The 16,907-nt window shown below is 40.6% G+C and overlaps 2 protein-coding genes across 2 annotated transcripts; one reads left to right on the top strand and one right to left on the bottom strand.

Moving 5' to 3' along the window:
- Positions 1 to 510: 510 nt before the first annotated feature.
- On the top strand, positions 511 to 2,627 carry rnf181 (ring finger protein 181). The gene is made up of 6 exons (XM_085367800.1): positions 511 to 550; positions 1,248 to 1,349; positions 1,433 to 1,569; positions 1,701 to 1,816; positions 1,915 to 1,989; positions 2,086 to 2,627. Exons 1-6 carry the CDS (start codon positions 522 to 524, stop codon positions 2,143 to 2,145), a joined length of 519 nt encoding a protein of 172 aa, XP_085223926.1. The 5' UTR covers positions 511 to 521; the 3' UTR covers positions 2,146 to 2,627.
- Positions 2,628 to 4,767: 2,140 nt separating this feature from the next.
- Positions 4,768 to 16,298, bottom strand: LOC146620702 (transmembrane protein 150A-like). Its single transcript, XM_085367799.1, has 8 exons — positions 16,237 to 16,298; positions 14,352 to 14,622; positions 14,144 to 14,191; positions 13,928 to 14,014; positions 13,073 to 13,140; positions 11,493 to 11,620; positions 10,403 to 10,580; positions 4,768 to 7,345 (listed from the first exon to the last, which is right to left on the bottom strand). The coding sequence occupies exons 2-8, from the start codon at positions 14,414 to 14,416 to the stop codon at positions 7,047 to 7,049; spliced, it is 873 nt and encodes a 290-aa protein (XP_085223925.1). The 5' UTR covers positions 14,417 to 14,622; positions 16,237 to 16,298; the 3' UTR covers positions 4,768 to 7,046.
- Between the last annotated feature and the right edge of the window lie 609 nt (positions 16,299 to 16,907).

Genomic DNA, 16,907 nt, shown 5'->3' with positions numbered 1-16,907 from the left:
CCAGCTGTAGAGCACCTCTTTCAGGATGAGGTAAGAGCCCTCTTCTTCTGCTTATCCACTTCAGGGTCACAGCTGGGTGATAGGCAGAGTACATCCTGGAGAGGTCACAGAGCTAATGCATAGATTATTCATGCTCACGTTTACGCCTTCAGCAAATATAAAATCACCAATGGGGATCAAGACACGCAGGAACAGAGGATTCAAACCCACAACCTTCACAGCACCCTGCTGTCCCTACTCACTATGATAAGTTAGCCCTTTTTATTTAAGAAATTCTACAGAGTCTAGGCAGAAGGCCCGTATTATTCATAACCTTCAGATAAGAAAAATGATGAATAAATGATTCGTTTTCGTACAGAAACCCTTTGAAAGTTCAGTGTTTGGGAACGTCTTTCACCGGTTGTGGGCGCTAGTGAGACATTTTGCACGCTTACGTAGACAAACAAAACAGAAGACGAGGAAAACCAAACCTCGACTGTGATTGGACGAGGAGTCACGTGGCTATCTTCGTACCCGGAAAGATGACAAATGTTTCTTTGCAAGATTTCAGGTGAGTCGACCAAATTTATCAGGTTTAGAATAGTTTTAAGACAACAAATTCTTTTTGTATCTTATGATTGTACAAAGCTCGTGTAAGGGTTGGTGTTTACGGTAGTTCCGTGTGGAGGCTATTTGTAATGTGGAAGAGCCTTTGAGCCATTGTTGGTCGTTAACGTCGAAGCGGCTGGCTCACTGTTTACACAGTTCGGCTGGAAAACGCTTTTTGCGATGGTCTCAGTTTTATATTTTGAAGTTTTATTTATATCCTTAATACGTGAACAGAATTTGCTAAAGTTGAGCGCTTTTCTCTTTTGTTTTCACGAAATAAAGCAAGTAGCGCAGGTCGATGGTATCTGCGCTGGCTCGTGTTGTTGTTGTTGTTATCTGCCCCCCTCCCCCTCTATTGTGTTCCCAAGAAAAGCCTGTATTGTAAAACATGACTGGACTATCTTTCAGATCCCCATCACACTCTCTTTGAATGTTTATCCAGAACAAAACTGTTACAAAACAACATCAGTCCCTGCCATCAAGGCAGCACATATATCTGCTTTTGCAGTATGATTGGCATAGCTGTGTTTCTCGTACTTTCCTGCACGGTGCTCACTCACCAATCGCATTCCTCAGCTTTTCACTTTCACTGTCTGTTGTAGAGCCAAGCTCTCGTTCAGCACGTCTCATTCATGCCTGATTTCTTTCGTTGTGAACAGGACGTACTGGGCGGAAATGGCATCCTACTTTGATGAACACAACTGCGAGCCCACCGACCCCGAGGAGCAGTACCGCCAGAATGCTCTCCTTGAGATGGCCAGGTGAGGGCTAGCAAACAGAGAGGCTTTATTCTCATGTGTGCAGTGCTCTGACTGACTGTTGGTGCCTGCGTTGGTGTTTACAGGTATTTGATACAGGGCTTGGACTGGATCGATGCACGCTATGCTGGCATGTCAAGCTGGGACCAGAGGCTTCCTCCTCCGGCTGCCAAAACTGCCGTTCAGACCCTCACTGTGATCGTTATAACTGCTGAACAAGCAGGTAGACAGAACCATGAGAATTAACTGCCCTGACATTTAGGTTGATGATCAGCCCATGATCTATGTAAAATCTACGTAAGCGTGCATATCACCTGAGATTTTGATGTGGCTTTTTGTTTTTCGTTCTCACAGGCAGAGGTCTCAAGTGTCCTGTGTGTCTGCTGGAGTTTGAGGAGCAGCAAACGGCTCGAGAAATGCCTTGCAAACACCTTTTCCACTCAGGATGTATACTGCCATGGTTGGACAAGGTAACGCTCCCGTGTTTGTGCTTCTCTTTGAAATAGAAAACACACGAGCGTGACCTCTTACAAATCCTTTTTGCTTCTTTGTCGTCTTTAAACTTTAGACCAACTCCTGTCCGCTCTGCCGACTTGAATTACCCACCGATAATGCAGACTACGAGCAGTTTAAAAAAGACAAGGTGGGTGTGTTTGAGTGTGTCCTAACGTTTAACCGTACATTTATCGTGGCATTAGCTCTATATTGTTGTTTTTTTATTTATTTTTCTGATCTGCAGGAGAGAAGGAAACAGAGCGAGCATCGGCTGGAGGGCCTGCATGGAGCCATGTACACATGACGCTGCAGTGCTGTTGGGCAAGGTTGTGGCACGTTGACATTTTAGTTTAATGAAAGCTTGAGAAGTGCATAAAGCTGCATTCGCACACCATTTCAAACAGAGTGTAGTTTCACGCTCAAGGATGGGGAAACAGTGTGAAATATTTGGCAAAATATCAGCAAATCCTACATAAATTGTAATAATGAAAAAATGCACCACAGTAAAAAAAACACATCGGGTTATCTGGAATGACTTAATGTCGGGCAATCGGGATGACTGTCGAGGATTAATGTAAACAGGCTCCTGTTCTCACCACTCTGTTGACGTGGTGTGAATGCAGTGGAAGCAACAAGGTCATTAAACATTTAAAATGCTCTTTTTCTCACTAGCTAGGACCATTATACTTCCACATCCTGTTGCCAGCAGAGCGCTCTCAGACACAGCAGCTGCTTTTTCCTTTCCTTTAAAAAAAACAAACAAAAAAACAACTTTGTAGGCTATAAATGGACAAAATCTGTTCGTCTGTATTTGTTCAACGACCATGAAGTTATGATTTGTAATTTATGATTTTAAGATCTGTCTGCTGCTGTTCTTACTTCTTCATAAAAATAAAAATTGAAAAAATTGATTTTATTTTGTTTGTTTTTTTTAATCAAAAGCTTAATTTTAAAAGAATCGCCAACAAGCTTAGCGGACGTCAAATTCTGGGTTGCCCATTGTTCACTGATAAATGCCCGCACCTTTCAAACTCCATGTTCGCAGTAGAGAACGGGCTTTTTTGTACATTTGCGGTCTCAGCAGATTTTTCTGTCTGTTCCTCATGCTGAGTAATTTGATCTGTAATTGGGAAGATTTGTGGAGTTCCCCTTCAGCTGGTCCCATGATGTTTTGATTTTAGAAAAAACACTGGCTGTCCTGTAGCCTATCTGGAGCGAATATTAATAACACAATCTGCACAGAATTGGTTTTAATGCTCCTGAATCATATGACAATCTTCAAACTGCGTCCACGTCACAGTGATAATCTGGGAAACATTTAAACAGGCTTTTTCTTTTCTTTTTTAACCAATTATGAAGCTATTTGTGTCAGCTGCTCTGTCCAAAGTTGTTTCTATTTATGCTTGCAAATAAGTAGCTGGCCCTTTTTTAAAAACGTTAGAACGTATAGAACACTAACCATAGTTAGAGTGATGCTGTTATTATCTAACAAGTACGGCGTGCTATGATTAGGAAGCCATGTTGGTCTTTGTTTTAAAGTTTTAAATTGTGAGGTCGGTGTATGTACAAGTATTTCCTGTGAGCCAAAAGCTCAGACTGCTCTAAACACCATCTCAGACAAAAGGATCAGTGAACTCATGGAGTGCTGAGAAGTTCATCAGCTGTCCATATGTCCCTCCACTATTAGCAAGTACACAGTGACGTAATGAGTCTTAGACTGGCGGTCAGACTTTAGTGACATGAGATGAATGTGTCGTGGATATGACGGACTTAAAGCTTCTCTAACTTTTCATTGGTTTGTGCATCCAAGCAATGACAAAACTCTTCACTGTCTTTCTGCACTTTATACATTACAGTAACCTGTGAATTATGATGGATCATGAGCCAGCTGAGCTACTACGTCACTGACGTTCTGGTTTTACTCTTGGCTCGGTATGACAAAGAGAACAGATCTCATTACAGTCATCTCGATCACAGCTATGTGAAGACAGAAGCCCCACCCACCTGCTGTCTGAATATCTGTTTGCGAGGGGCAGCCAATCAGAAGACAGTTGCCTTGATGAAAGGCAATCTAAAACTGCTTGTTTCAGATGGTAAATAAAGCTCGTGTCATTATCTCATGAGTCTTGGCTGTATCAAAGCTCATTATAAGATATATAAGGCTTTGAGCTGTAAATCAAGCAAAGCCACTCTATAAAGGCCATTACACACCAAATGTGTTACAACACGATGCATTTTGTGAAAAATTCATCCTTAGAAAAAAAGAAAAAAAAAAAAAAAAAAAGAAAAAAAAATGTAAAAAATGAGAAGGGAGAGAAATGATTTGAGAGTCAACTGACCAGGAACAGTGTCTGTGTATATTCAGTAACTGTGCACAATTTGGGTTACAAGCACTTTTGCCAAATGCAAAAAAAAAAAAAAAGAAGCAATAACTGCCACAAATTCATTCAGCATTTGGTGTGAACGGCCACATTAAAGAACAGGCGAGTCCTAAAAATATTCCACCTGACATTTTCCACAGTGTGACGCACCCAAGACCAAAAGTGAAATGAAAATAGAAGCTGATTTGTAGAGTTGAACTAATTTTGCCGTTTATATAATGTTGTAGTTTACACATTCACCCAACAAGAGCCCCGGTCTGATCCCAGGAGGAGATCTGAATTCCTTCGGGGTTGTGTCAGGAAGGCCATCCCACACAGAAGAAATATAATCTTCTAAATCAAAGACACAGCAGCTGAAAGTAACGTTGAGGAAACAAAGGGAAATCTGTGCGTTTAAAATAGTCCATGAAAGCCACGTGCTAATAATTTATCATTTTTATTTCATATTTGAATATAAATCTCTGTCAAATGAAAATACCTAAATGATAGACAAAAATCATACATATTTACAGAATTTATAAAAAAAACAAACAATTTGTGTTGACTTGATTTCAGGGATTTGTCAGACTCCGTGATTACCATTCATTTACATACTCTTCAAATTCAAAAGAAAAACAGGACCAGTAAAGTTTTTCTGTGTTGCTAAAGTTCAAGACGTACAGTTCAGGCGGCTTTTTGTAATACAGTGTTCCTACACAAACAACCCAATGATCTGACTGCTTATTGAAGTGCACATTTGGATAGAAAGAAAAAAAACAAAACAAAAAACAAACTAATGAAATCCACTAATTTAATATTTGGCCTGTGGAAGATGGCATTATGGTATAGATGCTGTAACAGAATAATCCCAACCCCAATGTGAGGACTCAAACAAGCTGCCATTGGGAGTCAAACTGCATGACTCAGTAACAGTATGGCGAAACAGGTTACAGGTGAACACATGAGAAGAAAGAAAAAAAAAAAAGTACAAGATGTAATGCTAAAACGGAAAAGACACAAAAAAATTAACTCAACCTGGAGTAGATTTTAGTCTTTTTGGCAAGTTTTGCAGGACAAACAGGATTGACAAAACAGACACATGATTGTGCATCCTGTGTAACTGCATCCACTGTGCCGTTACACAGGATGCTGACACTTTTTAGGACAGACACTTGCAGACAGAGTCGCACACTGCCCACTCGCCATCACATTAAATACCTCAAACGCTGCCAGATGGAAAATGTTTCACAACTGTATTCTGTACCAGAAGCTTTCACCTTCTAGTAACATCCAACTGACAAAAAAAAATAAAATAAAATAAAATAAAAAATAAGAGAGGTAGGTGACCTTTTTAAAAAAAAAAAAAAAAAAATATTGCTGGCATCCAGTGTTTCAGACAGTTTAAAATGACTCAACACTATGCAGAGGGCAGAATACTGTGCATCTGTGAAACACACCTCACTCACTCCAACATAAAGAAATGTAACCTAAACAGGCGGCATTAGCCAGCTGCAGTTTGACCAGTGGTGATGTGTGGCAGTCTGGTGTTGAGCTACTACAAAGATAACAACTTAAGAGAAATTGGCAACACAATTTAAAACAAAAACGCATCACATAAAGCACTTTGACACCAGTCTACAGCCTGTATCATATGTACCTCTCCTGTGAATAAATCACACTACCTCGGGCTTCACATCACTTCTTACTGAAACAAAACGCTGGTCTATGAACTCAAATAAGGCTTCCAAGGGTCCAGCTTGGAATCAATGTGCGAACAAGAACCCTCAAACGCCAAAGTCGATTCTTGTTTTATCATAAGATGGGCTTTAAATATCTGTCAGAAGCAAAGAGAGGGTTTGCGTTAAACTCATTATCACATGACTGATGGCAGTTATTGCGTGGACATCGGTGAAATAAAGGGTGACATGAAATGTTAGCATTTCAAAGAAACTGTCAACACATTTATGGAACGACATACAGGAGATGACGATTATCAGCTAAGGGTGATTGATTCATTTCCATGCTGCTGTCACACGAGGGACGCAGGCCCAACATACACATTTACACGGTTTTTTTTTTTTTTAAATTATTTAAAAACTACCTTCACCATCTGCATTCAAATTATCTGTGCAACCAAACCAAAGGCAGGTGCGATAATTAATTTATGCCTGATTGATTAAAAAAAAGCTTGTGCGCTCTCAAACTGTAAAACATAACTATTCATTTCTCAGACATTCAGTGGTTCCTACCTACTACACAAACTCAGAAATCAAACATGAAATGCTCTTCTGTTAAAAGAAAAAGACAGAAAGAAAGAAAAGCGTGCCATGCAGAGAAGCAAAAAGCCGAAGCAGGTCGGCCACGCAAGGTTTTGTGTAGGAGTCTGGGGAGAAGGAGAAAACCATCAAGAGATCAGCTATGCAGAGTAAAAAATAAAATAAAATAAACGTCTTGATGCATCCTCAATCATCCAGGAAAGTAAATCTCCAAAAGTTGATTCTGTTCATCTGGACTTTGCTACGGCCAGATGAACAGAATCAACTTTTGGAGAAAGTAAAATAAAAAATAAAAACTTCTCTCCCAGTCAGGCAACACCCTACCTAATGCAGAAGTGCCCAGATCAACAGCCTCCGAGGAACATTCATGGCTCCAAACTTTCAACAACACTACAGGAAACAACTGCAGCAGGTCACGCCAACAGTGGAGATTTAAAAACAAAAACAGGTTGAGGATATCCAAACGCCTCCTCTTCCTCCACGTGCTGCCTCTGTCAGCTTGGCTTCCTGTGGGAGCCCGTGAAGCACCTCTGCGGTGATGTTTCAGACCTTTCGGCTGGGCTGCACAGCTACAACATGGCTGTGCTCTCTGGGGTACAGTTGAGATGTGTCGATGTGCTGCTTCCCCCAGGGGACTTGAGGCCTTTGGTTGCCCCTCCTAATGTTGAGCCCTGGCCCCTGGAACCCATGATCACCCCTGAGCCGTGGTGGCTCTGCTGCAAGCCTGCCATCATGGTCTCACTGGTGACTGTGCCAAACTCATAGGTGAAGGTCCCGTAGAAAACCAGGATGTCCACCGTGAAGACCCACTCGCAGATGGCTGCGGCGTGCTGCAGGGTAAAGCTCTCGTGAATGAAGAAGATGCCGCCTTGGAGGACAAGTTAAGGATGACAAACGGCTCTTGTAGAGAGAACAGAGCATTTATCCTCACTGAAGCAGACAGAACATTCAAATCTCTACCAAACAGATGGACTTAAAGTATTAAATGATTGGTGTCTTCATTTTTTCTTCACCCACAGTAGGCTTACTTATAATGACCAATGTTCCCTCCAATATTTCATGTATCTGAGTGAACACACAAACTCCCTGAGCGTCCCTTGGACCACTGTGAGCAACAGCACACGTGTGCACTGTGGTCACACCAGCATCGAATCAAAGTTACATGGTTTATTAAAATAATCAAATTACAGCATTTACACTTATGTTAGACAACTTTATTTAACTGCTTTAGCCCACTTACAATGAAATTTAAAAAAAAAAAAAATCTTGTTCATGACCTGTGTAGGATGTTAACACTATTGAAGTAAAAATAACTTGAACTCCAATTTTGAAAACAACTTTTTAAAATTTTTTTAAATAAAACTCTTGAGTTGTATTATGAGTATGAGTCTGTGGTCTGGGAGAGAGTCTGTAACTCTGTCTGCAAAATACAGCATATAAAGACCAATGATGGGCAATTAATTATATAGTTACTTCTTCAAAAAAGTAACTGAGTTATGCAAACAAATTTTTTTGCAGCTGTTTACCTAAAAATGCAGCCAAGGCGTTTTTTTTTTTTTAAATAAACATTTTTAACTATTTACAGAACAATCAGCTGTTCTGCATCAAATTTGATGCCACACAAATTATTTGTGCCGCTGCAAAAAATAATTTCTGTCCACTATGAGATGAAGGAGAACAACGGCCTGATACCTGCAGGCCTGACAACAGGAGATGTATCACTGCTGTAACACCTGTAACATTCAGCAGTCGCCTCATTGTTCTGACACACACAACTATTGACTACACTACACACTAACTACACACTAACTACACACTAACTACACCTAAACTTCGCAAATCTCTCACATCTCAAAACACACCGTCACTCCTAAAACTTCCCCCCTTCCTAAACAACTAAATGCTATGTTGCTATATCGTTTTTTGATTGGTCGACACGGTACATTTTTCCACCAATAGGAAAGGGTGGGGTTTTTTTGGTGTTTTTTGCTCACAGGCTTTTGAGCGTTTTCCTTATAAAACGCAGTTTTTACCGTTTCTTCCCACAGTAAATATAAACAACGACAGTATTCAGGAAGAAAAACAAACATTGCATCTATTTTTATCATAACTCTGGTTTTACACAGAGTTAAAAACTGTTATAAAGTCCACACTTTTTCCGTCAATTGTTCCGTCTGTCCTGCTCCAATGGTTGTGCCCGTTGTCATTAACGTGGCTTCACTCCACATCAGCCACGCCGCTTTGCTAGCTAAAACACCGGTGTCGGCACATAAGGACGCTGTCATAGCCTGTCAGCCACGTTGATTAGCTGCGTGTATACGAATGTGAATCACATTATTGGCTGGACTATGGGATAAGGTGGCATCTTCTAATCCAGTCGTTCCCATTTTTTTTTTTGCCAGGCCCCCCCTTTGTTTTACAAGAAAAATATTCGCCCCCCCCCCTCCCGGCGCGCGCACATGCACGTGCAAACACATCCTTTAACCACACACCCATATTTTGCTCCATTGCAGTTTATTTCACATCTCAAACATTTAGTAAACAATTAACTAAATACAAGTAATCTGCAATAAATTACAGGTAGTAAGAAAATAAACTCTTTCACGCTACGTCCGCACCTACACGGGTATTTTGCAAACGCAGCTGTTTCTATGTGTTTGGACCTTTCGTCCACATGTAAACGGCGTTTCGAATCACCGAAAACAGATTTTTTTTTTAAACTAATTTTTTGCGTTTAGTGTGGACGAGGAATACAGAGTTGGTCAGGCAACGTCAAAGGTATGAGCCTTTTTCACGTTGCGCTGTGCGCCATGTTATTGTTTACATGAGATGAATTGCAGAATGGCAGATAGTCAGATTAACAGTATTTTGTCTCTATCTGCAGGTTTACACGCTTACATACACACATGCAGTTAATGTCCCTCTGTTTACAAAGGCAGAGGCGTCACGGTGTAATTATTTTTCGTGTAGTTGTTTTTTTCCTGTGTAATAATGTTCAACATTGCTATCAATACATTTTTCAAAAAAATGCCTCTCTGTGCAAAATGGGTTTAAAAACATAAACAACTGGGATACTGTTTGTCCGTGATTTGGAGAGCCCAGCGCTGCTCCCAATGAAGGGAAAACCTACTGCGGCACTTGTGCAGGTGAAGCCAAAGGGCAGATTTGCTTCACCATATTTTCTAGTCTTTGGCTTTGAATGAAGTTGGTTTGGAAACATATTCAGCGATGCTTCATCTCCTGATTTGCATTTGTGTGGGCGCCCCGTCAAAAACCTGTCCATTATGCTAGCAGTGTCCAAGCGGGTTTTTTTTGTTTTGTTTTTTCCTTTTCATACCACGCCCCCCCTGCAATGGCTCTGCGCCCCCATACTTTGGGAAGGTCTGTTCTAATCCCATACGGGAGCAGCCGGTCACTTACTGACTAAACAATTCTGTTTTGCAGTGTCAAAGTTTTAATTTTAATTCAGGTTAGATTTTTTTTTTCTGTGCGCAGAGACCGTGCCAGCAGTGCGCACACGTGCAGCTTAGAGGATTGATGAGGACGGAGCTGAACGGTTCTAATTTCTGTTGCCAATCAGCCAATGAGTAGGCAGGTAGGCAGTTTGACATCAAAGGCTATTTTTCTTATTTAGTTCATAGATTGTTCCTGTCCCAGGTGAGGTGGCGAGAAAAGCAGGTTACACCCTGCTCAGGTCACCACGAGGTCCAACTGGAGCAAGAGCATCCATGGAGCACACAAAGGCCTCGTCTAAGTTTGAACCCAGGACGGTCTTACTGTAAGGCACAGAGCCACCATGCCTTTAAATGACAAAATCATCAGTGTGGCTTTAAAGGAACTGAAAAAAAGCTTATAAGAGCTGAAACCACATTCATACGTTTATCTGCATAATAACAAGGATCTCACTCCAGTAAGGAAAGGATACTGAAGACGAGGGAGATCATGGCTCCCAGTGCCAGAGCCACTCGGAAATGAGCCATCCAGTAGTCGAGGGCCGTGACAGCCAGACGGTAGGTCAACACACACTGCAGGCACACAAACAGCAGCCCTGCTGGAAAGGCCACACCCGCTCCCACATAGTGAAGAGATTTGGCATGATCAACCTGTCAGATGGAAACAATGTCAGAAGAGCCGTTTGAACTGTGACATCCACGAGGTCTTCACTTATTGTGATCAGCATCACTATAAAATGAAAATAAAAATAGAATGCAATGATTTGCAAGTCTCATAAGCTCATTTTATTCACAACACTGAAACATCAAATGTTTAAACTGAGAAAATGTATCATTTTAGAAATTAAGGTCATTTTAAATTTGATGGCAGCAACATGTGAGTAAACACATAGCCGTCTTCTCTGGCTAAAGATGATATAAAATTGACCCTGGTAACAAAAAATGCTCTGTGGTCAGACAAACTGACGACAATCCAGCTTATCAGCAGCACTCAGTTCAAAAGTCTGCATCTAGATTGTATTGAGGCACATCAGTGCCTGTGAAATAAACAGCTTGTACAAACAGAAAGATCCCATCAATACTGAATGATATGTACACTGGTTTTAGAGAAACTTATCCTCCCATTCAGGCGATGGCTTTTGTTTTGTTTATTTTAAAAGAGAAGGCCATGCAAATTTGAGCGGAGACTGTTAAACCACCGACTGCAGCCATTTTTACATGAGAACAGAAGAATGTAGGTGCTGAACTGGCCTGCTTGCAGTCCAGACCCTTCAACTAAAAAACATCCGACGGATCATGAAACAGAAGAAAAATCTATTTCAGACAAGAATGAGAGAATACTGCTGTTCAAGTTCAGCAGCTGCTCTCCTCGGTTCTCAGATATTTACAGACTATCGTGGAAAAACACGAGGGCGCTTTTGTGCGCCACATTCAAATGAGCAAATATGGGTTTTTTTCTTAAAAGTGGTACATTTTCTCATTTTAAACATTAGATGGGTTTCTATTGTGAATAAAAACAGGTTTATGATATCTGCCAATCATTATATTCCTTTCTTTACTTACCTGAAAGTTGCCCACCATGACAAGACCAATGGCATTGGTGCAGCCAGACACCAGAGCGCTGGTGTTGACCCAGCATCTGTGGCTGTGTTCGATCACTTGGGCGTAGCGCAAAAAGCACACCATCACAACTGTTGGAAACAAATTTAACAAGTATTAATAATCTATAATCTTTTTGATTTGAAATTGGAACGAAGCGGTCTTAGTATGAAAAGTATGCTTTTGTTTTCCTAATTTTTTAGAATAAACTTGAACGCCTGAGATTTGGACACTCGCTGTTCTGCATCATGAGAAAGGCAGCTGGGAAGTAGCTTCACGCATTCTTCCAAAGGTTAGACTATGTGATTCATGTAACTGCTGCCCTAGACAGGATGCTGGCTTTCAAATACTGACATCTCTGCTTGCATAAGGGTCAATTTTCTCAGCAGGCTTAAAAACCCAGGTTGCAAGTCAGTAAAACAGAGCCCAACATCACAAGCTACCAACAGGAAGGAATTGGAGGGTCTAAAACGGCTTCTGGTCTACTGAGGAATTGCAGAAATGCATTATTTACTAAAAATGCAAGGAAACAAAATAAAACCATGACAGCTGGAATATAAAGGAAAGACATATGAGAAGTAAAGGTGACGTGAATAATGAAGTAGAGCTGCAGGAGAGAAGCAATCAAGCAGCTGTGGGAAAACTGGGACAGAAGTGAGTGGTGATAAAACGAGAGAGGGGGAGGAGAAGGAATGGAGGAAAGCCACAGAAGGTGAATGAAGGGGAAGGGACAGAGGGGGAAGGAAAGCTGTATTCATTATTGATTAGAGAGCACAGGCTATTTCCAGCCCCTGCATAACTCTTGTGGCTAACGTCTGTGCCTGTGGGAAACTGTGGAGAATTAATAAAATATACAGAGTGGACTGTGGAGACAGTGTTGAGATGAAAGGTGTCTACTGCCTAATTTTGTTTAACAAACAGAAGCCAACAGGCTTTTCACTCAAGTGTTGGTAATGAATATAAAGACAGATTAGAGATTTAACCAGTCCACCTTTTATTCCTTATGAAATGACCCCACACCTTTCTTCTGTGTGTCATTTAAGATGCTCTTAAATGTTTTAAGACACTAAAGACTAAAAAAAAAAAAAAAAATACACCAAGTCATACTTTGGTAATCAATTACAGAGGGTATCATTCTTGCTAGTCGAATAAGTTTGATGTTCTTACAGATGATTATCTCAGTTTAACATTAAGACTTGAAACAGAAAGTAGCTTAAAATGATTATGTAATCATTACAACAACAAAAAAAGGAAGTGTTAAAATGTCAACTGGTAGTTTTACAGGAAGTAAAACTTGGGTACAGTCGCTTCCTGGTGTCTTCAATTGGTGATACATTGGCTAACACTAGTACATAAACACTAAAACCCTGTCGTTGGGTGTTGCTAAAACTTAACATAACAATAGAACATAAAACATAATGAGGAACAGATTTTCCCCATTGTTTACAGACTACATGTCACACTCAGCCAACTCACTGCAAGCTACATCGACATCTATTCACACTGTAAAGATATGCATGCATACTGCGTTTAGTTAGGCTTACCCATGAAGGCTCCAACATTGCCTATCAGGCTGAACAGACAGCTTTCAGGAGGGTAGGAGCCACATTTACTGTGAAGACAAGATATAGACAGTATTTACAAAGACACACACACACAACAAAAATTACATAAATTATTCTAATTTCTGAAACGCCAAAGATGGCAGCTGTCCTGCCTCTACCCTTAAAGAGCAAATCAACAATGTAATGAACTGAAAAACATGAGTTAATCATGTTGTTGCAGTGTCACATACTGAGATTCAAAACTAAACCGTTCTCAAACCACTCGATATACTAAAAACATGGAAAAGTGTACTTATTGTTTTTTGTTAACTGCATCCATTTGTTCAATGATCTGGTGTGAGAAGGAGGAAACACTGTCTTAAGCAGTTATTTATAAGACTAGCCATGGCCCCTTCCCCATTCATTTAGATAGGATCTTTAAGATAAATGCCCAAATAACTTCCCTGAGGTGATGACAAGATGGCTGCTGAATAGTGAGACTTACTTTAAAAGGACTACGCATGTATTTTACCTGACACTGTTTAACAGTATGCTTCTGCCAAGGGAAGCTTCTCTAATAAATTCAAGTATGACACCAAATGTCGGCTTACACGGCCTGAAACTTAGATGAGAAATCATCTAAACGTACGGACTGCAAAAACTTGTTTGGAGTGATTAGTTTTTACAAGAGCGCTATTGTACTCGCCTGTGGTAAGTGGCGTATTTGCAAATTAAACAAATGCAATTTATGCAAAACGATGACATAACAAGATGATAATTCATGCTTCGAGGCCTTTGCTAACACAAAATAGCTTTTGTACTCTGAAACAAAGACATTAAGTGTAGCAAAGGGACCTGATGAGGGGGATGTCCTGGATGGTGCAGCATGACTTCGGGAAGCCTGGCCGGGGCAGCTCTTCTATGCATGTTACATTGTAAGACCTGTAGGAGTGACACAAAAAGCTCTGTTTATTCCCTGCTCATAGCTATGGAGTTAGCTCTGGTTTATTTTTGTAACCCATTAGATATTTTAGCCCATTTCATCACCTTCATAGAAGAAAAATCACATACCAGTTCTCCACAGGACACACATGGTGATTCATCACAGCCATGGCATACCTGTAGAGTAAAAAACCCACCATAATTTAAAGAAAGAAACAAATCCCCAATGACAAAAGCCCATTTGCTCCGTCCTTTCCCACAAACCCTTCAATTAATCGACCCATCATGTAACACATTTAAATGTGACAGCATACAAGACCCAGGCACTGTGACTCACACTATCCATATTCCTGTGATGGAGAAGGCAGACAAGCTGACAGGTAGTACAATCCAGGCAGTCATTGGGCTGGCAGTGAGCAACCTTTGTCCCAAGCATGGGGTGAGAGGGCGACTTTGGGCTGGAGCGGCAACGGATCAGGTTGGGGGTGGGTGGGGTGTGGGGGCACTAACACACAGGGAGACACACGGGGGAAAGGGGGGCATGAGAGGGCAAAAGGGGGAATGGCACAGCTCTTCTGCTCCACACGTTCCTGCAAACAGCAGCAACCCTAAAGAAGGTGAGGAGTAGAAGGACAATTTTATTAAACAGATGAAGCATTCAGATAGATTTTTTACAGACACATCTTCAGTGTTATATCATCTGGAAAAATCTTGCCTTGGCATGCATATCACAGAAAAAAAAAAGCTCAGTTCCCTCACATGCTCTGTTAATGGTTGCATTTTAAGACATAAATGCAAGCGGCCAACTGTTAAGCACATACACACTGTGCTTGTGTGGCACGAGGGACAAAATAAGCAGTGACTGTGCGTACTCTTATAGTAACTTGAAGGTCCCCAGCATGCTGATAAGAAAGAAAAAAAAAAGACAAAACAAAACAAACAAAACAAAGGAGGATGGCCAGCCTATCAAACTCTTTTAGGGACTCTTAGATTCTTGATGAACCTCAGCGCAAAATAAAGTTTACATGCAAGACTGTTCCATTTACAGTAAACAAAACACACATTCAGCAATAAAACCTCACTGCATTCACTAAATATCTTCCGTAAGACTGCCCTATGTCACCATTACCAATGTCCATTTGTAACGGCATCTGTTCCCCACATGACGCAAAAACTGACTGCACCTCTAGAAAAGAAATGAGCAGCAACATGAAGCTGTTAAACTGTCTGGGAAAGGTGTACCCTTTTGAGAATGTAGACTTGGTCAAGGTCAGCTGTGTGGTGGAGGAAAGCATGCCCCAACACAGATGTGTATCACTTTACACAGGGTACAGTTACAAGTGTGCCCTTAGCTCAGAGGGACTATACAGTGGCATTAGATGGAGTAGAAGCTCTTGTGCCCAAAGAAGGGTTGAACCCACAAATGAAGCAGTGTTAAAATTATTGTTCTTTTTCTACTATGTAATGTAACAACAACAACAACAATAATAATAAAACTTCCCACAGTGACTACACCCTACCATTTGCAATTACAAAACTCTACAACTTAAAAAAATAAATTAAAAAAAATCCCAAATCACTCATTTAGGTTTCCTATCTTTTAGCATTTGCCAAACACAACTTGCCTGTTTGTTTGACGAGACCAATTGGCTTCACAACATACATACTTACTCATACAAGTAATTTTAATTATGAAAAACTACTAAAAGTTAGCATTTATAAATGTAACATCGTAAAATATGCTGTAATGAAGAGGATGACTGGCCTTTTATTATTCTTACCTCGCCTCTACGGAGAAGGACTTTAGCATACTGAACAGAACCGTCTATGTAAAGGAAATGCCCCCCTTACCGCCCGCAGCCACTCACAGCAAATATTCGCCACTGTACTTATAAAAGGCAAAATACAACCGTGACAGTATGTTTTTTGCGAACAGCCAATAACACTAACTTTTCCACTGTCTACTCCGGCCAACCAAAGGCAGTAAGATCCCGGAGCACGGCAGCCTTCTTTGCGAACCGCGGAAATCCAACCGTTAGCCTCGCTAGCTTCAGCCTAGCTAGCTAGTTAGCTCGCACTTTACCAGTTCGTTTGACTTGACACCTGCACGCATCTCGGTTTCCGCTAACCCCAGCGATAAGCTCCGAAACAAGAAAAAATTAAAGACTGAGAACATCTGTGGTAACTGGACAGCTATAGTGCAAAAATTAGTTTACACCTACCTTCCACCTGCTATGCCCACCACAGATCTCAACAACCTTGGTTTCCCTTAAAAAAAACAGCGTTTTCTTAGCAAACGAGGTAATTGCTTAAATAAGTTCCGGTTGGGCGTTTCAAAATAATATATAGTGGCCGTTGCTGTTAGAGTTTCCTTAAGAATAAATAAATTATCAAATAATTTAGTTTATCTTTATAACAATAACTATTTCATTGGTAATAAAATACAGAAGATGCTCTGCACCGCTAAGAAAATAAAAAAAATATATATATATATAAATCACCACCTCCGTTTAATGCACATCTCCTCAGTTTGCCAATCAAGCCCGGAAGTCACACCTTTGGGGCCAGCCGACAGAAACCTTTTTACATGTAAGCCGATTTTGCATAAAAATATTAATTAGACCTTCAGTCTTCATTTTTTTTGTCTGCATATTGGAAATAAAACACTTTTATTTTCTTACAATCATATAATCTTTTATTCTAGTGTAACTAACTTGACAGAGCTCACAGTGCTGTCAGGCCCCACTGTGCGACCCCGCTGTAGTTTTTGGTGAGGTGGTTAAGTAACAAACGTGATTTGAATGTGTTCAGAAACGTAAGCTGATCAAAATTTATGTGTGCTTTGTTTCTAAAATAATATTGACTCATTGTAGTTTCTTCTTCTTCTCTTTTT

This window comes from Diplotaxodon limnothrissa, linkage group LG12, assembly GCF_057381915.1.
Source record: "Diplotaxodon limnothrissa isolate DT_005_m linkage group LG12, D_limnothrissa_male_GT1.1, whole genome shotgun sequence".
Lineage (NCBI taxonomy): Eukaryota > Metazoa > Chordata > Actinopteri > Cichliformes > Cichlidae > Diplotaxodon > Diplotaxodon limnothrissa.
The sequence above is the reverse complement of the archived record's forward strand: the minus strand, read 5'-3'. Positions and strand labels throughout refer to the sequence as shown.

Excerpts from the sequence above, each read along its gene's own strand:
- LOC146620702 (XM_085367799.1), bottom strand. The coding sequence starts at position 14,416 with ATGACTGCCTGGATTGTACTACCTGTCAGCTTGTCTGCCTTCTCCATC. Across the intron at positions 10,581-11,492 it reads TCATGGTGGGCAACTTTCAG|GTTGATCATGCCAAATCTCT; the intron begins GTAAGTAAAGAA and ends TCCATCTGACAG. Across the intron at positions 7,346-10,402 it reads CATGATCTCCCTCGTCTTCA|GCGGCATCTTCTTCATTCAC; the intron begins GTATCCTTTCCT and ends TTGTCCTCCAAG.
- rnf181 (XM_085367800.1), top strand. The coding sequence starts at position 522 with ATGACAAATGTTTCTTTGCAAGATTTCAG. Across the intron at positions 1,817-1,914 it reads TACTGCCATGGTTGGACAAG|ACCAACTCCTGTCCGCTCTG; the intron begins GTAACGCTCCCG and ends TTTAAACTTTAG. Across the intron at positions 1,990-2,085 it reads AGCAGTTTAAAAAAGACAAG|GAGAGAAGGAAACAGAGCGA; the intron begins GTGGGTGTGTTT and ends TCTGATCTGCAG.